General features: G+C 45.9%; 1 protein-coding gene across 1 annotated transcript; it reads right to left on the bottom strand.

The window, feature by feature from the left end:
* Positions 1-5,772: 5,772 nt before the first annotated feature.
* On the bottom strand, positions 5,773-9,763 carry LOC143170845 (lysozyme g-like). Its single transcript, XM_076359452.1, has 5 exons — positions 9,669-9,763; positions 8,906-8,995; positions 8,077-8,273; positions 6,874-7,012; positions 5,773-6,092 (listed from the first exon to the last, which is right to left on the bottom strand). Exons 1-5 carry the CDS (start codon positions 9,673-9,675, stop codon positions 5,959-5,961), a joined length of 567 nt encoding a protein of 188 aa, XP_076215567.1. The 5' UTR covers positions 9,676-9,763; the 3' UTR covers positions 5,773-5,958.
* Between the last annotated feature and the right edge of the window lie 5,010 nt (positions 9,764-14,773).

The raw sequence follows: 14,773 nt of genomic DNA, 5'->3' as shown, positions 1-14,773 counted from the left end.
AGGCTGCCCAAAGCCACCACCTGTACCCCTGACATAGCAGGAGAGATCGCAATGCGGTGTGGCTTATGTACTGCCTCCTCAGTGCCAAGCGAGCAATGGGACAAGCAAGATGCTACAAAGAGCACTGGCAAAAGCCATAACCGGCTCTCCATCCCTGGAGACCCGAGCCTGCAGCAGCTCCCAAGCTCTTGCTGGAGCCTGCAAGCTGCAGCCTGCTCAACATTGCACAGATGACAGACAGGGCTGTTGTTATGAACCATCGTGTGGACGTGCCATTCTCCCCCAGTAGTCCGAATACAGGTTTGTTGAGGAAAACACTTCCCAGGACATGTGATACTCCATGCATGCATATATGATTAAACAATAATTTCTGGATAGGGCTCCAGAAAACACGGGAGATCTACCTGCCTGCCTCAATTACTGTGATGTAGAAGAAGCAAACTAGTACATCCTTTACGATTCTCCCCCAGCAATAAGGGAGCACAGGCCATTCGGAGACTGCTGGTTTGTGAATCATCTTCAGTGGTGTTTTGAATTTTCAATAACTTTTTATGTCACTCCTATATGAGCCATATCTGGTTTATTTTCCTTCCTGCCAGAGGTACTTCCCTGTGTTTCAGCCTTCTTTAAACTCACTTGTAACCGTGAACGTGAAGAGCTCTGTACACAAGCTGCTGTGACTTTTTGCAGCTGGTTCTCAGTTACGACCCAGACTGGGTGACTCAGGGGGTCGTAGCAGTTTCGTGATTCCCTTGGGCTAAATTAAGGAGAAACGACACCAGGCGATCAATTAAATGCTTTATTTATGGAGCATGCAACTTAAATAAATAAACAGGACTGGATAAAGTATGATTGTTGTTCTTTATACTTACTGTGTACATCAGAAATGTAGAAACATAGGGTAGAATTAAGGTGGTGGGGGTTTTTTAAGGACTTCAATTTTGCAGTCACAAAACTTGGATTGCTTTACAGATGCTATAAATGTAACTGAGAAATCGATGATGTGTTTAAGGGCTGAGAGAAACATTGATGGCAAGTGCCCTTTTAATGGGAATTCAGAATATCACTGTATGGTATTGCTCTGCATGCCTGAGGAGAACTTTACCTTGATAATTCCGCTACAGTAATAAAAATAGGTTTGTAAATACTTTGAATTCAGTTTTCTCTGTGGGTCATATTATTCAGATATTGCAGGTAGGCAAATAAGACTCGCTTATGAACGAAAAGGCTTCCAAATCCAAGAATCTAAGAGTTTGTGTCAAAGAGGCTTTTATCCAAATTTTTTTAGACCAACTGCACATAGTGCAAAGATTCATCTGGTCAGTGTTACATTACAGAGAAAAAAATGTGTACTTAATCAATTGAAGATCTAACTGAAGCAAGCAGTCTTACCCCAAAACTCCTGTATTTACATTTCTAGTATTTTTAACAGTTGGAAGAAATTTGGATATATTGATAATGTAATGGGAATAAAGCTGAATTTGTCATTTTACTGGAGCCGAATTTGATCAAGTTTTTACTTTGTAGTTTTACGTATGTTCTTGATGCGTGACGTTTCTCCAAATCTTACATTTCCAAATGTGGTTTCTGTTTTTACTGACAGCGTGAAAAGTTCAGTGAACAGAGATGTGGGGTTTGGCCGTGCGTTTGTAAAACCTGTTCTATCCTTTATATAGGCACATCAGCCAAGACTGCACAAAAATATCCCTTCTGTGAATTCCAGACTGAAAGTTATTAAACATCTAATAAGGTTTGTTAACGATTTGTTTAATTTGGAACACTTAATGTAACTCTCTTCCAGCCATAGGACTTCACTAAGCAAACTCTTTTGCCCGTAGAATACAGCCACTGAAGCTACCTTACGGATTGCCAACAGAAGAGGAAATGTCAGACACCTTTCTTAGGAGCAACGGAGAGCTTGTCATTAAACGGCATCTCAAACCTGCGGAGCGGAAAGAAATTAAGTCTTAAGGTGTGCTGGTTGGATTTGCATTTTATAAAATAAATGCTTTAACGCCTGAGTTAAGAGTTTGTGTATGAAATGTAAGCTTAATTCTTAGCCTGTCTGGTATGAGCGACAGGGACGACACTGATGCTTAAAGAGGGATTACATGTGTACGAATGTGAAATTCAGTATTGGTAATGTTTGCCTGAAACGTTAAATGAATGATAGACTTTCTCTCCTTGTGTTTTAACTTTGTGGCTAGATTACTGCAGTTTATGGCTAGCTATTAGAGAACTGTGTAAAGTCAGATAAGCAGAGAAGTGAGTAAATAGATCTGACTAATGATGAGGAGGACCTTTCCCAGCTAACAGTAAAGGCTTGCAGTGATGGTGCATGACTTCACCTTTCCTGCACGAAGGAAAGAACTGGAATTGAGAAGCCCTCCGTTTGCCAGTTACACAAGAATCGACTGGCTATCCACCGAGAGTGTCATTTGATTGAGGCAGGCATTTGGGTGACTTACCTTGGTCATCCAGATCTCATGCTTGTTCCTTAGCAAACAGTCTGTCATCCGGCCTTCTCCGTAGCTTAAAAAGTACCTGAACTCCCCATTTGGGAGTAACAGGAGGAGTGATTCGCGTCTTGGTAGGCCGTATAATTTGTCTTTCAGGAAACATGCTATCTCACTGCATACATGTTTCTTGAACCTCAATGTTTAATAGTAATAGCCTAAGAGCTGCAGTCGACGTGAAAGCTGATGCTTTTCCTGTTCTAAAATTGCAGACTTTAGAAATCTGGAGACCCTGAAGCACGCCTCTTTGATGCAAGTTAGTAATTACGGGCTGCAAGCTTATAAAATAACACCACCTACTGCAGGACCTTGAATAGTACTGTGTGCGTATTTTTAAGAACCGTGGCCAAAGTTAGGAAGCCGCTGCTGTATCAAATGATAAAGTAGTTTTTGTTCCAGGGAGCATAAATTCCAGCGTTTAACGCGCTGTGAGCCTCTCCCACACTAGACACACTGTAGAGGAGTTAATCTTAATGACTGTATGTTGTGAGAAGATCAGAGGGATACGGTTGCTGAAAATGAATGTTTATCCCTGCTGCATGCTTGCAGAGAGGAGTAAACACCAGTAGGAGTTCGAAGGAATAGACGTATCCGTAGAGGGACATAAAAGCTGGAGGCACTATGTGCGGGAGAAAGAAAAAGAAGGATAGGCTATCGTAGTGGGATTGAAGACTGTTAAGGGTTCCTACGAACAGGCCAAAGGCAGAAATGCAAAATTGAGCTGAAAACCCTCAATTTCTCAACAAGATACAGGCTGTAGTCGGGAGGTCACAGAAAATACTGGTGTCAGTCTGAGGTATATAGAATAGCGGGGAAAAAGTGAAGCAGATAAATGAACGTTGCTTTTCTTCCCTTCCTCCTTCCCTCTAGTATCTGCATGGTGTCTTGCGCTGCAGCGTGTTCTAGCTGCAGTCTCTGTGTGGTGTTGACCGTGTTCCCACAGGGAGGTACTTGGAAAAGCTGAAGTTTCAGCCCTTTTGAAGGACCTGTGTAGCGCATCCAAGGTACAGGGCATGCGTAAAAGAGATGGCACAAGTACTCGGGCCCGGAAAATCAGGCAAATGGGTCTTGTTGCCGAGGGATGGCAAGTATAAGCCTTGTACCAGGCTTGGTGGCCCAGAGCACCAAAGCCAGGATCGCCCAGCCTTACCAAGCATGTTCGGGAGATTTGTGTCCACGGCACTGCAGCCTGATGAATCTCCAACAGAGGGAGCGCTGCCGGTTCTGTCATACACAGTATGTGTATGAATATGGATCTTCTATTCATTACACTGTACAGATGCTACAACCTTCAAAAGTACTGCAATGTAAACTGGAAAGACTACGTTAATGGACAAGCTTGCCTGGTACTGTGCACAACTTAAAAAGTGTGCAGTAAACTATGCCTAAGTTAGAGCAGAGCCAATAACTGCTTCCCAAGTACAGAAAAGGGAGAATGCTTTAGTTAGTACCTGTTATATCTGGGTAAGATTTAGCTACAAGAGATGTTGACGGCTGTCTTTAATTGGCAAACTGGCAGCTTTCATGAAGCAGGAGATTGTATTTTCTTAAATTTTTTAATATAGGCGTAGGTTTGGGTGTTTCTGAAATGGTACTTCTTCTTCCAAGGTCACGACTGTCAGACCGTCGATCTGCTGTCCCAAACCTGCTCTGTATAAGCATACGTCCTCTAAAGATCTGCTCTCAGATCTAAAACCTGAACCAACAGGGTGCACAAACACAGCGAGTGTCCGCATCCTTTCATTACTGGAGTATCGCAAATGCTTCGTGTAAATCGTCATGAAGCGCGGGTAAGAGATACTGCCTTTTTGTGCAGGGAACAAACAGGCTGACTTAAGATGGTAGCAAAATTCCTGTTGGAAGGTACCTCGCAGGTCTCTAGACCGACCTCCTGCTCAATGCAGGGCCAGCGCTGAGGTCAGACCAGGTTGCTCAGGACTTTGTCCAGGCGGGTCTTGAAAACCTCCGAGGACAGGGACAGCTCAGCCTTTCTGGGCAGCCTGCTCTGCTGCCTGGCTGTCTTTGTGGGGAGAAGGTTATATGCAGAATACAGTCTTGTATCCAGTCTGAACCTCTCTTCTTTCAGCTTATGCCTGTTGTCACTTCTCTTCCCACCTTGCACTGCCGTGAGGAGCCAGCCTGGCTCCATCCGCTCAATTATCTGTCACAGGTAGGTACTGTGGGGCTGCTCTTAGGTCCACCTGAAGCTGTCCCTCCTCATGGGGCGAGCGCTCCAGCCCCAACCACCTTGGTGGCTCTCTGCTGACCTCGCTTTACTTAATTGTTCTTGCTTGTGTCAGGGGGCCCGAAACTGGACCCCACTCTCGATGTGGTCCCGTGCTTAGTGGAGGTGCGTAATCCCTTCCCTTGGTCAAGCTGTGCTTCGGTTCGTACAGCCCAGGGCACCCTTCGCTGCCTTTGCTGCTTGGGCACACAGCTGGCTCATGTTGAGCGTGCTTCTTGGGTAGGAACCATTTGCCACGTCTACCTGCTGTAGCGGTTAAAGTATATTCAAACAAATCTTCAATGCAATCTGCGGTAGCAGTGTAGAAATGTGCTGGTTTAAGAATAAATCTGTATTTCTGTGCTATTGCTCTGCTGCAGGTTCCCTTACTGCTTCAGATTTGGTAATTAATACTGTAGTGTGAGTAGATCAATACAATTCTAATAATAGCACCAGGATGTCTTAATCACAGGTACAAGGTACTAGCTATAAAAAATGCACCATATTTAAAACAAACACACACACACCCCCGCCCCCCGTGCTCTTTGTTATTTCTCCTTTAGCCCCTAGTGATATGCTTGAGGGTCCTTTTGAACCACTCTATACCACTTACTTTTCTCCCCTGTGTCTTGAAACGGCTGGACGAACCCAACAACTCTGAAGCTAAGGCTCCCCAAAAGCTTTACTATATGATTGATTAAAAGGATCTGCTTATTGTGCATGAACTTGCATCAGATTTTATAAACGACATGCCATTTTAAAAACATGATGGAATGTGCATATTCTTACTCCAGACCCTGCGTTTAAGCTAATATATAGCTTCAATAGAAGTATTCATTACAGCAGCTTGAGTTTTACAGATTGTTTGCAACTGTAAAGGCTAAAATGAAGTAGTACCAAGGGCAAAAAAAAGTTAAGGATAGCTTACTGTTTTCCCTCCTGTCACAAGAAACAGCCACTTTGGGGTCACATCGCCAAAGTTAAGAGCAATTATTCTGAAAGGATACGACACACTGTGATACACTCTTCTGGTAGATTAAACATACACAATATTTATTGCCAATACTCAATTCCAAAATTGCAAATTGTTAACAACCAATTTTGTACTGCTGTTAGACGCATGAATTGATAGATAAAATCTGAAGCGGATAAAATCTTTGTTTAATTAGAAGCAAAATGTTCAATCAGTGGCTCAAATCTAATCATCGCTCAGATACCTCAGTATCCATTTCTCTTATAAAACTTGGCTCTTGCAACCACGTCATTGGCGTAGTCATTGTGTGTTGTGCCAATATCCATTCTGTCATAGTTCCGGACGTTGTTAGGTCCCGCATTATAGGCTGAAATCCCACCTGAAATGAGAGTGAAAGAAACGCATAAACAGAGGTGATACTTTGTCAGTAAATAAGCAAACAAACAAAAATCACAACTTAAATTTGTTGCTTTAGTTTGCAGCTCTCTCTTCACCAGTATTGTATTGCCGTTTCCAGCTATTTTTGCCACTGAGGTGTTCCTCTTGCGTTTTAACTTTGTGAAGAAACCATAACCTCCTCCTTTGCATCCAGACTTGGTGATCGTTGTCCCCTTGCTGTATTTTGCTAATGTAACATCATCAGTTGCATGACTGCTTCCTTTTCTGCGTATTCCTTCATGTCTACCTGCGTTAATAACCTCAGCCGTATTTGTGTTGTAGCTGGAATAAAGGGATCCAGCCATGACGGCTTCAGCTGTAATCCGTGCCCAAGAATATAACCGTGTTTCCTCCGGAGAGGACCATACATTTTCAAAATTAATGTGTTCCTTCCTTGGAGTTGCCGGGATAGCAGCTTTTTGCAGGTGGCTATAGAAACACAAGACAAATGCAACGGAGAGAGGTGGGGAAAATCCCACCCTTACTCCTTGCAACTGAAAAACGTCGTGACATTTGCCAGGCTTTCCAAAAGCGTGCTAGAAAGCGAACCACATCTTATTCCTCTGTTCCTTTTAGTGAGTGTCAAGAAATATTGTTCCACGCCTCAATAAAATGAACAGGGGGACTGGGATGTCTTTAGTTTTCCATAACGTGCTCGGTTTTACAGCGTTATCGTGCTTGACTCTTACGTGTGAAGCGTTTTAAAGCTGACAGAATTCTACCTTTGAGCTGCTGTTCCTTTGTCCATGTTGGGAATTTCTTCTGGATTTCCCTTATCATCCCGCATAAAATCTCTGTGCCTTCTGCTAAGTGCTCTTCACTGTCCCATGACCCGACAATCTTATGGTAACGTTTGTCAACCTGAAAGTGAGACAGCACTATCAGCACACCAGAAACCCCACCGTTTGTCCAGAGCTCTTCATTGCTTACAGGCTGCTCGTATTCCTTTTGATCTCTAAGCTCCTGGTTTACCTCTTTTGTAATTGTATAGAGAGGAAGCAAACTTAGCTCAAGGCGCAGGTGAAGCCAGCAGATGTGTGAATAGCAGACTATCGGGGCACTGAGGGGGAATGCCTGCCCTGCGTCCTTGTGTGCCAGAGCCTTAAAAATCCAACACAGCTGCTGCTGCTGCTGTAAAGGTGACAGGGTGCAGAAAGCAGGCTTACTGCTGCTTAAGCTTTTCCAGCTGCAAAGTGACTGCTCCTCTCCTCCCCAGCTGCATCAAGGGTGGGAAAACCCCTGTTTCCTCTAGGGATCTCCCCTCGATCTCTGCCCCAGTTCTCCTCCTCCTCCTCCTCCTCCTCCTCCTCCTCCTCCTCCTCCTCCTCCTCCTCCTCCTCCTCCTTCTCCACCTGTTATCCATGGGGTAGTAAAGCGCAAGTCTGAGGGGGCTGGAGCTGTTACAAAAGCAGATCCCAATGCGTGCAGCAAATGTTTAGGGATCGTAGGGATAAACGTACAACTTGGCAAACAAGTGAGGCGTGAATGTAGGCATGAATAATGACGCAAGATCCCGCGCTAGCCAGGCCCCTGTGGAGCATAAAGGGTAATTAACCTGACTGTATGTAGCTGCAGCCTACAGGCCTCCGTGCTTAGTTAAAAAAAAAAATGCTTCTTAAAACAAGATTTATTATCATCTAAAGTATGAAATAGGAACAATTAATCTCTTCATTCCCGAGAGAGCGCTGGGAAGCAAGCGGCAGTTTCACGGTGCAAACGCAGTCTGCTCATGCCCTGACACTCACCAGGGTCCTTCCGCGGTGCCAGGAGCCGACAGCCGGGTCAGCCTTGGCTTTATTCTGGCCAAAGAATTGGCTGAAAAGGTCTCGGGGGTTGCGTTTCAACAGGGCCCCTCCCTGCTGCTTTTCTGACTTTCTGCTTCAAAGGAAGGATGAGGTTTGTGTTTTTAAGAAGGTTGACCGTACCTGCATTAAACCAAATGCATTTCCGTGGTCGCCCCAGCCATCCTTCAGCACTGTCCCGGCGTGTGACTCTCGAGAGATAATACCAGCAATCACAGCTGGATCAACGCACTTGCTGTTGCCAACTTTTGTAATCTTGGCGTGGTATTTCTCCATGTTCTTCAAATCTCCTTCTGCAATCTTCTCCGAGGCAGAAACTCCTACAACACAATGTGCCTGACTTTTCCTTTCGTTTTTAAAATCAGAAACAAGTTGTTCTAACAAACCGCCATTATGAGTGAGCTGACATTTGGAATCCTTCTGGATCTATTTAGAGGGAAGCAATGATAGAATTGACCAATTTTGCTGAAGGGTAAAAGTGCCCTAGAAATCAATACACAGATGATATAAAAGACTTTTTTTCAAATACAGAGGGCGGTTCTCCAGCGTGCAGACTAAAAGGCGGGTCTTCTTGTTTTCAGTCTAAGCCTTTGGGTGGATTAGTCCCAGATGTAGTTCCTTTTAATAGAGGACCATAATGGGGAAGTGTTCAGAAACTTAGGTCATGAGGGAAACCCTCTTAAGGGAGAGAGAAAAGCAGGCTCGATGGCAGGGCTTGGATGTACCCAGCAGACCTCGCATTTTCTCTGTGATGGGCTTGAATATTCCTTAGAACATCTCAAAGGCAACTCTATTCCCGACATACATAAACTTATGTGCCCACGTAGGATCTTTGTTGGTTGTGGAAAAATTTCCTCGCATGGCAATGACTGATAGCCAAAGACCAGGATCTGTAATAGGCATGAGCCTGTGCATGGATGTAAGGGGAGATGAACAACGAATTAGTGCCTACCTGCATAGCTCAGACCTTCTGGTTTCGCAGTTGCCTCCGAAGCTCCAGTTGTGTCAACATTCAGTATATTCCCATAACGCTCCAAACAGCCTAAGAGCAGTATTTACAACCAAACGTCAGACCAGCGCAGTGTGTGATGCACGCCATTAAAATGTTTTCAGATCCGTGACTGACACCCATAGCACCATTTCGATACTAGTACAGGCATTTATGCTAGCAGATGCGGTCATGGTATCGTATGCTCTGGGAAGGATTACCTCTTGGTCATGCTAGCATAAAGCCACGGTGTAGCTTATGAGGTGAACTGGTGCTTTGTGTACAAGTCATCTCCCCTAATTTTAGCTTGCCTAAAACTTAGCTGTCTAGTCTAAGCTTGTGACTTGGGCTGCCTGCATAGCCAATGGTGAAAGGCACCTCCAAAAGGTGTTTTTTCTATTCCAAAATAAAAAAAAAAAAACCTATGAAAGTCAAAAGAATTCCTACGCTATTTGCTGTCTCCAGCTTGCTTTCCCATAGCTACCATCAACAGGGAAAACCTGAGAGAAACGTCCTCCAATTACATCCATTCCAATTTATCTGACTTGCAGTCTGTTTGACTTGCGATTTATCTGCATTTATCTGTTCCCTAAACATGCCGTTGCAGAAGGGAAAACATGCAAACAGCAGCTGAGAGGAACGATGCTAACCCGAGCCCAGCAGTTAATGGAAAACAGAATTTAGTACAGTGAATTATTTACAAGAACATTAGACAAACATCACAGACCTGACATGTTTGCTGCAGGATGTCTCCCCACCTTCTTGCACGCTTCCAAGAGACAAACGGGCTTTTTATCTGCTGGCGGCGTTTTGAAGCAGCTGACTCAGTGCACTTCCCGCACACCACTGGTATTACGGGAAACAGGAGTGCCTTTACTGAAAGAGTGGTTAAACATTGGAACAGGCTGCCCAGGGAAGTGGTTGAGTCACCATCCCTGGAGGTATTTAAAAGGCGTGTACATGAGATGCTTAGGGACATGGTTTAGTGGGCACGGTGGTGTTGGGCTGAGGGTTGGACTCGATGATCTTAGAGGTCTCTTCCAACCTTAATGATTCTAGGATTCTAACAACTTCTTGTGCGTCCACCCAAACACAACAGGGTTTCTGCTCTACGGCACAAACACAGCTACGTTTTTAACAATGAAATACCTCTTAATGTAATTTAAAACCCCGTTGCTAACAGTTTGGAACGAGGAGGAGCCTCGTCTGAAGACAACTGCCCCCCTTCGGTTGTTGAAAGTGCTGACAATGGGGAAACGGGAACCTGCGCTTTTGGATGTAATAAAGTTTTTGCAGGCAAAGACCCAGCAACAATAACATGACACAGAGCTGCAACCGCTGAGAATTTGGATATGCAGAGAATACGCCAGGTCCCTGTTGTTATCCCCTCTTGTACAGTGACAACAAAGGTGAAGGCACAAACCCAAATTAGCAGGCGGCGTGGATCAAAGCCACTGTAGCTGTTCAGCAGTAAGGAGAAAAGCCACTGGGTGGCAGACCTGCCCACCACCGCTAATCCATCCAGACATGCATCTCCCCCACGGTAAATTTTGTGAAGGTGAAATGCTGTTTGCTCTTTCGGCAGCTCTTTCACATTTTCAGCCGGGGAATTAATCCCGTGTCATAGCGTTGAAAGATTCAATTCTGTAAATTTTTCCTGCACTGTTGATGCCTCTGTGAGAGACTGAAAGAGTCAATGTCTCGAACATTGTAGTAAAACAAGTCACGGTCTGCATAGCAGCAATGAACCTTAAACGGGAGGTCAGATAACTCAGGATGCGGAGGGTGTGCCGGAGGCTGCGCGGTTCCACGTTCTGATGAGCCTGGCCTGACAACACACCACATAAGGCCAGAGGTCATACAGAGTGCATTTGAGGAAGGGGCCCGCAACCACCCCCCGCAATGGCACCTGCACAAAGGATCAGGAGCTACATAACTCCCCGAGAGGCGGGAACTAGACTATGAGAGACACTACTCCAAGGAGCCGTGCGCGCGCCCATCACCAGAGGATTGCCACGTCCGTCATCGTCATCGCGGGATCCAAGGGTGGTGGTCTCTCTCTCTCTCTCTCTCTCTCTTTCCTTTTCTTCTCTTCCCTTTCCTTCTTATAAATGCCTCAACAGAATCCGTGCCGCCTATTATTACGCTTTCCAAGTTTAAGTTGCATGCTCCATAAACAAAGCATTTAATTGATCGCCTGGTGCCATTTCTCCTTAATTTAGCCCAAGGGAATCACGAAACGACTATGACCCCCTGAGTCACCCTGTCTGGGTTGTAACATTTTTATTGGCGACAAGGATAGGATTCCCTTGTTGGTGCTAAAGCGATCGTTGGGACCAGGCCTTTACTGCAGCCCCTCTCTGAGAGGGGTCATACCCCGGGGGAGACAGTCCTCAGAGGACTAATAAGGGATCCGATCCCTATAATTGTATACTCATTATGGCCTCCCTGGGAGGTCCGACTGTAGATTGTACGCCTCTCCTGGAGAAATTAGAGGGCTTTAACACCCCACCTTCTCCCCCTGGTATGACTTGGGCCCATAGTAATTGGCACGATCCACAAGCGGCAGTGGACAGAATCTCTGCTTTAGGTAAGGAGCGAAGGCTGAAGCAAGGAAAGGGGAAAGCATTGGTCTGTGCGGTTTTAGGAGCTGCCCTGGTGGCAGCACAACGGGATAAACACGTGGTCCAACAAGCAGAAGGGGAAGGAATAAAATCCCTTCAAGATCTAGTGAAGGCTCTGCAGGAACAACTAGAAAACGAGACAAAAAGCCTCTCCGATCAGCTTGCCGCCGAGCAGGTGACTAACCAAAGGCTATGTACTGTTTTGATGGAGGCTTTGGAGCAGGAGAGAATATTATGGGAGCAATTAGATGAAACCCGCTCCCAAATCAGTATAGGAAATATGGATGCAGATTCTGATGAGGGAAAAGAATCAAAATTGTTATACCCTCTTAAAGATCTAGAACATGTAAGAGAAATATTTTCCCTTGGAAGGGAGGAAGCTATAATGCGACCTTTAGTTAAGACCGAGACTGTAGATGGTGGTCAAGGAGGAGCTCAACAAGTTACTACCCGCATCGTTCCCTATTCCCCTACTGATTTGGCTAAAATTCAGGAAAAATATTCCCAGGGACCCCAAGAAACGGAAAGCAAGTATGTATGGAGAGTATCTCTTACTGGGGGGGACCGTATCTTGCTGAGCGAGGACAAGGCAAGAGGTTATTGGGGCCCGGGAGTTTTTATAACCACAAATGATAATAGAGAACCCTGTTCCCTGACCCAAAGGGTAGCATATTGGGCAGGTGGATTGGATCCTATGGAAAGGGGAGACCCCTTCTTGATTAAAACACCTACAGCGGGTCACATTTTAGAAAGCGTACAGAAAACTGCATGTCTCCGGTTGATGCATGACCCATTACGGATTCCGCAACAGCCCTCTCCCATGCAATATGTGGCAGACCCCGACAGGTTGCACCCTCTTATAAGGGGACTACCCGATGCCTTGAAATTATATGCAGTACAATTACAAGATCGGTTGAGGGCACCCTGACCCCGGAGAAGAGGAGGTCCCCCGGAGATGACGTGGGGAGAAGTAGCACAGGAATCGATTAATTACGGGAGACAAATGGGATTTACCGTTCCGGGAGAGACAAAATCCAAGGCGGACTTTAGAAGGGTGGAAGGGAATGGGGGAATAAAAGCTACGCCCTCACGCAATCCTCGACCCCCCACCCCGGCCAGACCGACGCGACCCCCTGATAATAGAAGATATACATTATGGGCAGAGGGCATTTCAAAAGGGATTCCCCAGGAGGTGATGGACAGTTTGCCCTCTCCCAACCTGGAAAGTTTGGTGAAAGGCTGGGACAAAATAAAGGGAACCCCATCTCCCTCGAACCCCAAGGATCTTTCTCTCCTATCCTGGGAACCTGGAATAATAACCCCGTCCGCCCCCCGGGAGACTGAGTTGATTGATTTGAGTGTCCCCGATTCAGGAAACCCCCTCCGCCATCCCCAATCAGTGAGCCGGGGGATGGCCGGTGGATCTATTTAAGAAGGCTCACGGAAAGTGACAAAGGGGACTTGTTGATTACTTTTCCCCTGGGCCCCTTTAAGACTCCAGTCACTTTTTTAGTAGACACAGTGGCTCAGATGTCAGCTCTCCAGACAGGTGTTGCTAGCTGCAACCCGATAGTTGCTGACAAAAGACAAATTTGGGTCATAGATGTTCTTGAAAATTCTAAGTCACAGCCAACCACCCGAGTCAGGTGCTGGCTGCCGGGAGATACATCCCCTGTTGAAGTCACAATGATATTAGGCTCATTGCCTACAAACATTTTAGGATTGGAGTTATTAAAGGGGAGAGCGTGGGTAGACGCAAAGGGAAAGGAATGGAAGTTTGGACTCCCTGTGGCCTCGGTGAGACTGTTACAGTCAGCGCCTGCACTCCCTCCTTCAAAGATAGTCAATGTGAAACCCTATGCCTTGCTGTTAGGGGCAAGGGAGGGAATTACCCCTGTAATAACTGAGTTGCGGGAACAGGGGTAATTATCCCAACTGACTCACCTTATAACTCCCCTGTGTGGCCAGTCCATAAACCAAACAGAAAGTGGTGATTAACAATTGCTTATCGGCGCCTGAATGCCAATACAGGTCCCTTAACAGCTGCAGTGCCTAACATGGCCGAGCTGATTGCAACCATACAGGAACGAGCCCACCCAATCTTGGCAACTATTGATGTGAAAGACGTTTTTTATGGTTCCCTTGCAGGAAGCAGGTAGAGATCGTTTCGCTTTTACCTGGGAAAGGGTGCAGTTTACTTTTACACGCCTTCCTCAGGGATACTGCCACTCACCAACCATCGCCCACTACGCACTGGCACAGGAGCTTGCCCGGGTTACCCCTGAGGAGGGAGTTAGGATATACCACTATATTGATGATATATTGATTGGCGGCCCAGATACAGCGTAATGGGACAGACCCAGACAAAAATAATCACTCACCTGGAGAGTTTAGAACTCCAGATCCCGACAGAGAAGGTACAGCTCCCATCCTCGGAGGTAAAGTTCCTGGGTATCTAGTGGAGGGGTGGGACCATGTGTATTCCCCCTGAAACCTTGACTACCCTTGAACAAGTGGGAATGCCCAGAAACAAAAGGGAACTCCAACATGCCTTGGGCCTGTTGGTATTTTGGAGGAAACACATTCCAGATTTTTCTATCATAGCCCGACCCCTAGATATGATCTGACACGCAAAAGGGCCTCTTGGGATTGGACCCCCATCCATGAGGAAGCCTTGAAGCTACTGATTTTTGAGGCTGGGGTATATCAGGCCTTAGGGCCGATACACCCGACTGATCCCCTCCATATCGAATGGGGTTTTGCCATTCACGGGCTATCAATACACATGTGGCAAGGTGGACCTGAGGGTCCGACTCATCCCACTGGGTTTTATTCACGCAGTTTCAGAGATGCAGAAAAATGATATTCAGTTTGGGAAAAAGGCCTTTTTATAGTTAATCTAGCCCTGCAGGAAGCCGAAAAAATCATAAGGCAACAATCAATTATTTTGAGAGGGCCCTTTAAGGTCCTGAAACCAGTATTGGCTGGGACCCCACCCCCCGCAGGGGTTGCACAGCGGGAAACAGTCAGAAAATGGTATGCACAACTGGAATACTATTGTCATGCACGTAAGATAGAAGAAGGAGCACCTAAGGTACTTCAGATACAAGAGTCACCCGATAACCAATCCAACCAGGAGACCCCCCGTTCCCTTGTAAAACCAGCTCCCCCGTTTGAACCTCACTTGAAGGATGTGTGGTTTACTGAT

The sequence above is a fragment of the Aptenodytes patagonicus genome, chromosome 1, assembly GCF_965638725.1.
Source record: "Aptenodytes patagonicus chromosome 1, bAptPat1.pri.cur, whole genome shotgun sequence".
NCBI classification, from domain to species: Eukaryota; Metazoa; Chordata; class Aves; order Sphenisciformes; family Spheniscidae; genus Aptenodytes; species Aptenodytes patagonicus.
The sequence above is the reverse complement of the archived record's forward strand: the minus strand, read 5'-3'. Positions and strand labels throughout refer to the sequence as shown.

Coding starts and splice junctions, on each gene's coding strand:
- LOC143170845 (XM_076359452.1), bottom strand. Junction 8,274..8,905: donor AGAAGGTCTGAGCTATGCAG/GTAGGCACTAAT, acceptor ATTGTGTTGTAG/GAGTTTCTGCCTCGGAGAAG. Junction 7,013..8,076: donor ATGCATTTGGTTTAATGCAG/GTACGGTCAACC, acceptor TCTCACTTTCAG/GTTGACAAACGTTACCATAA.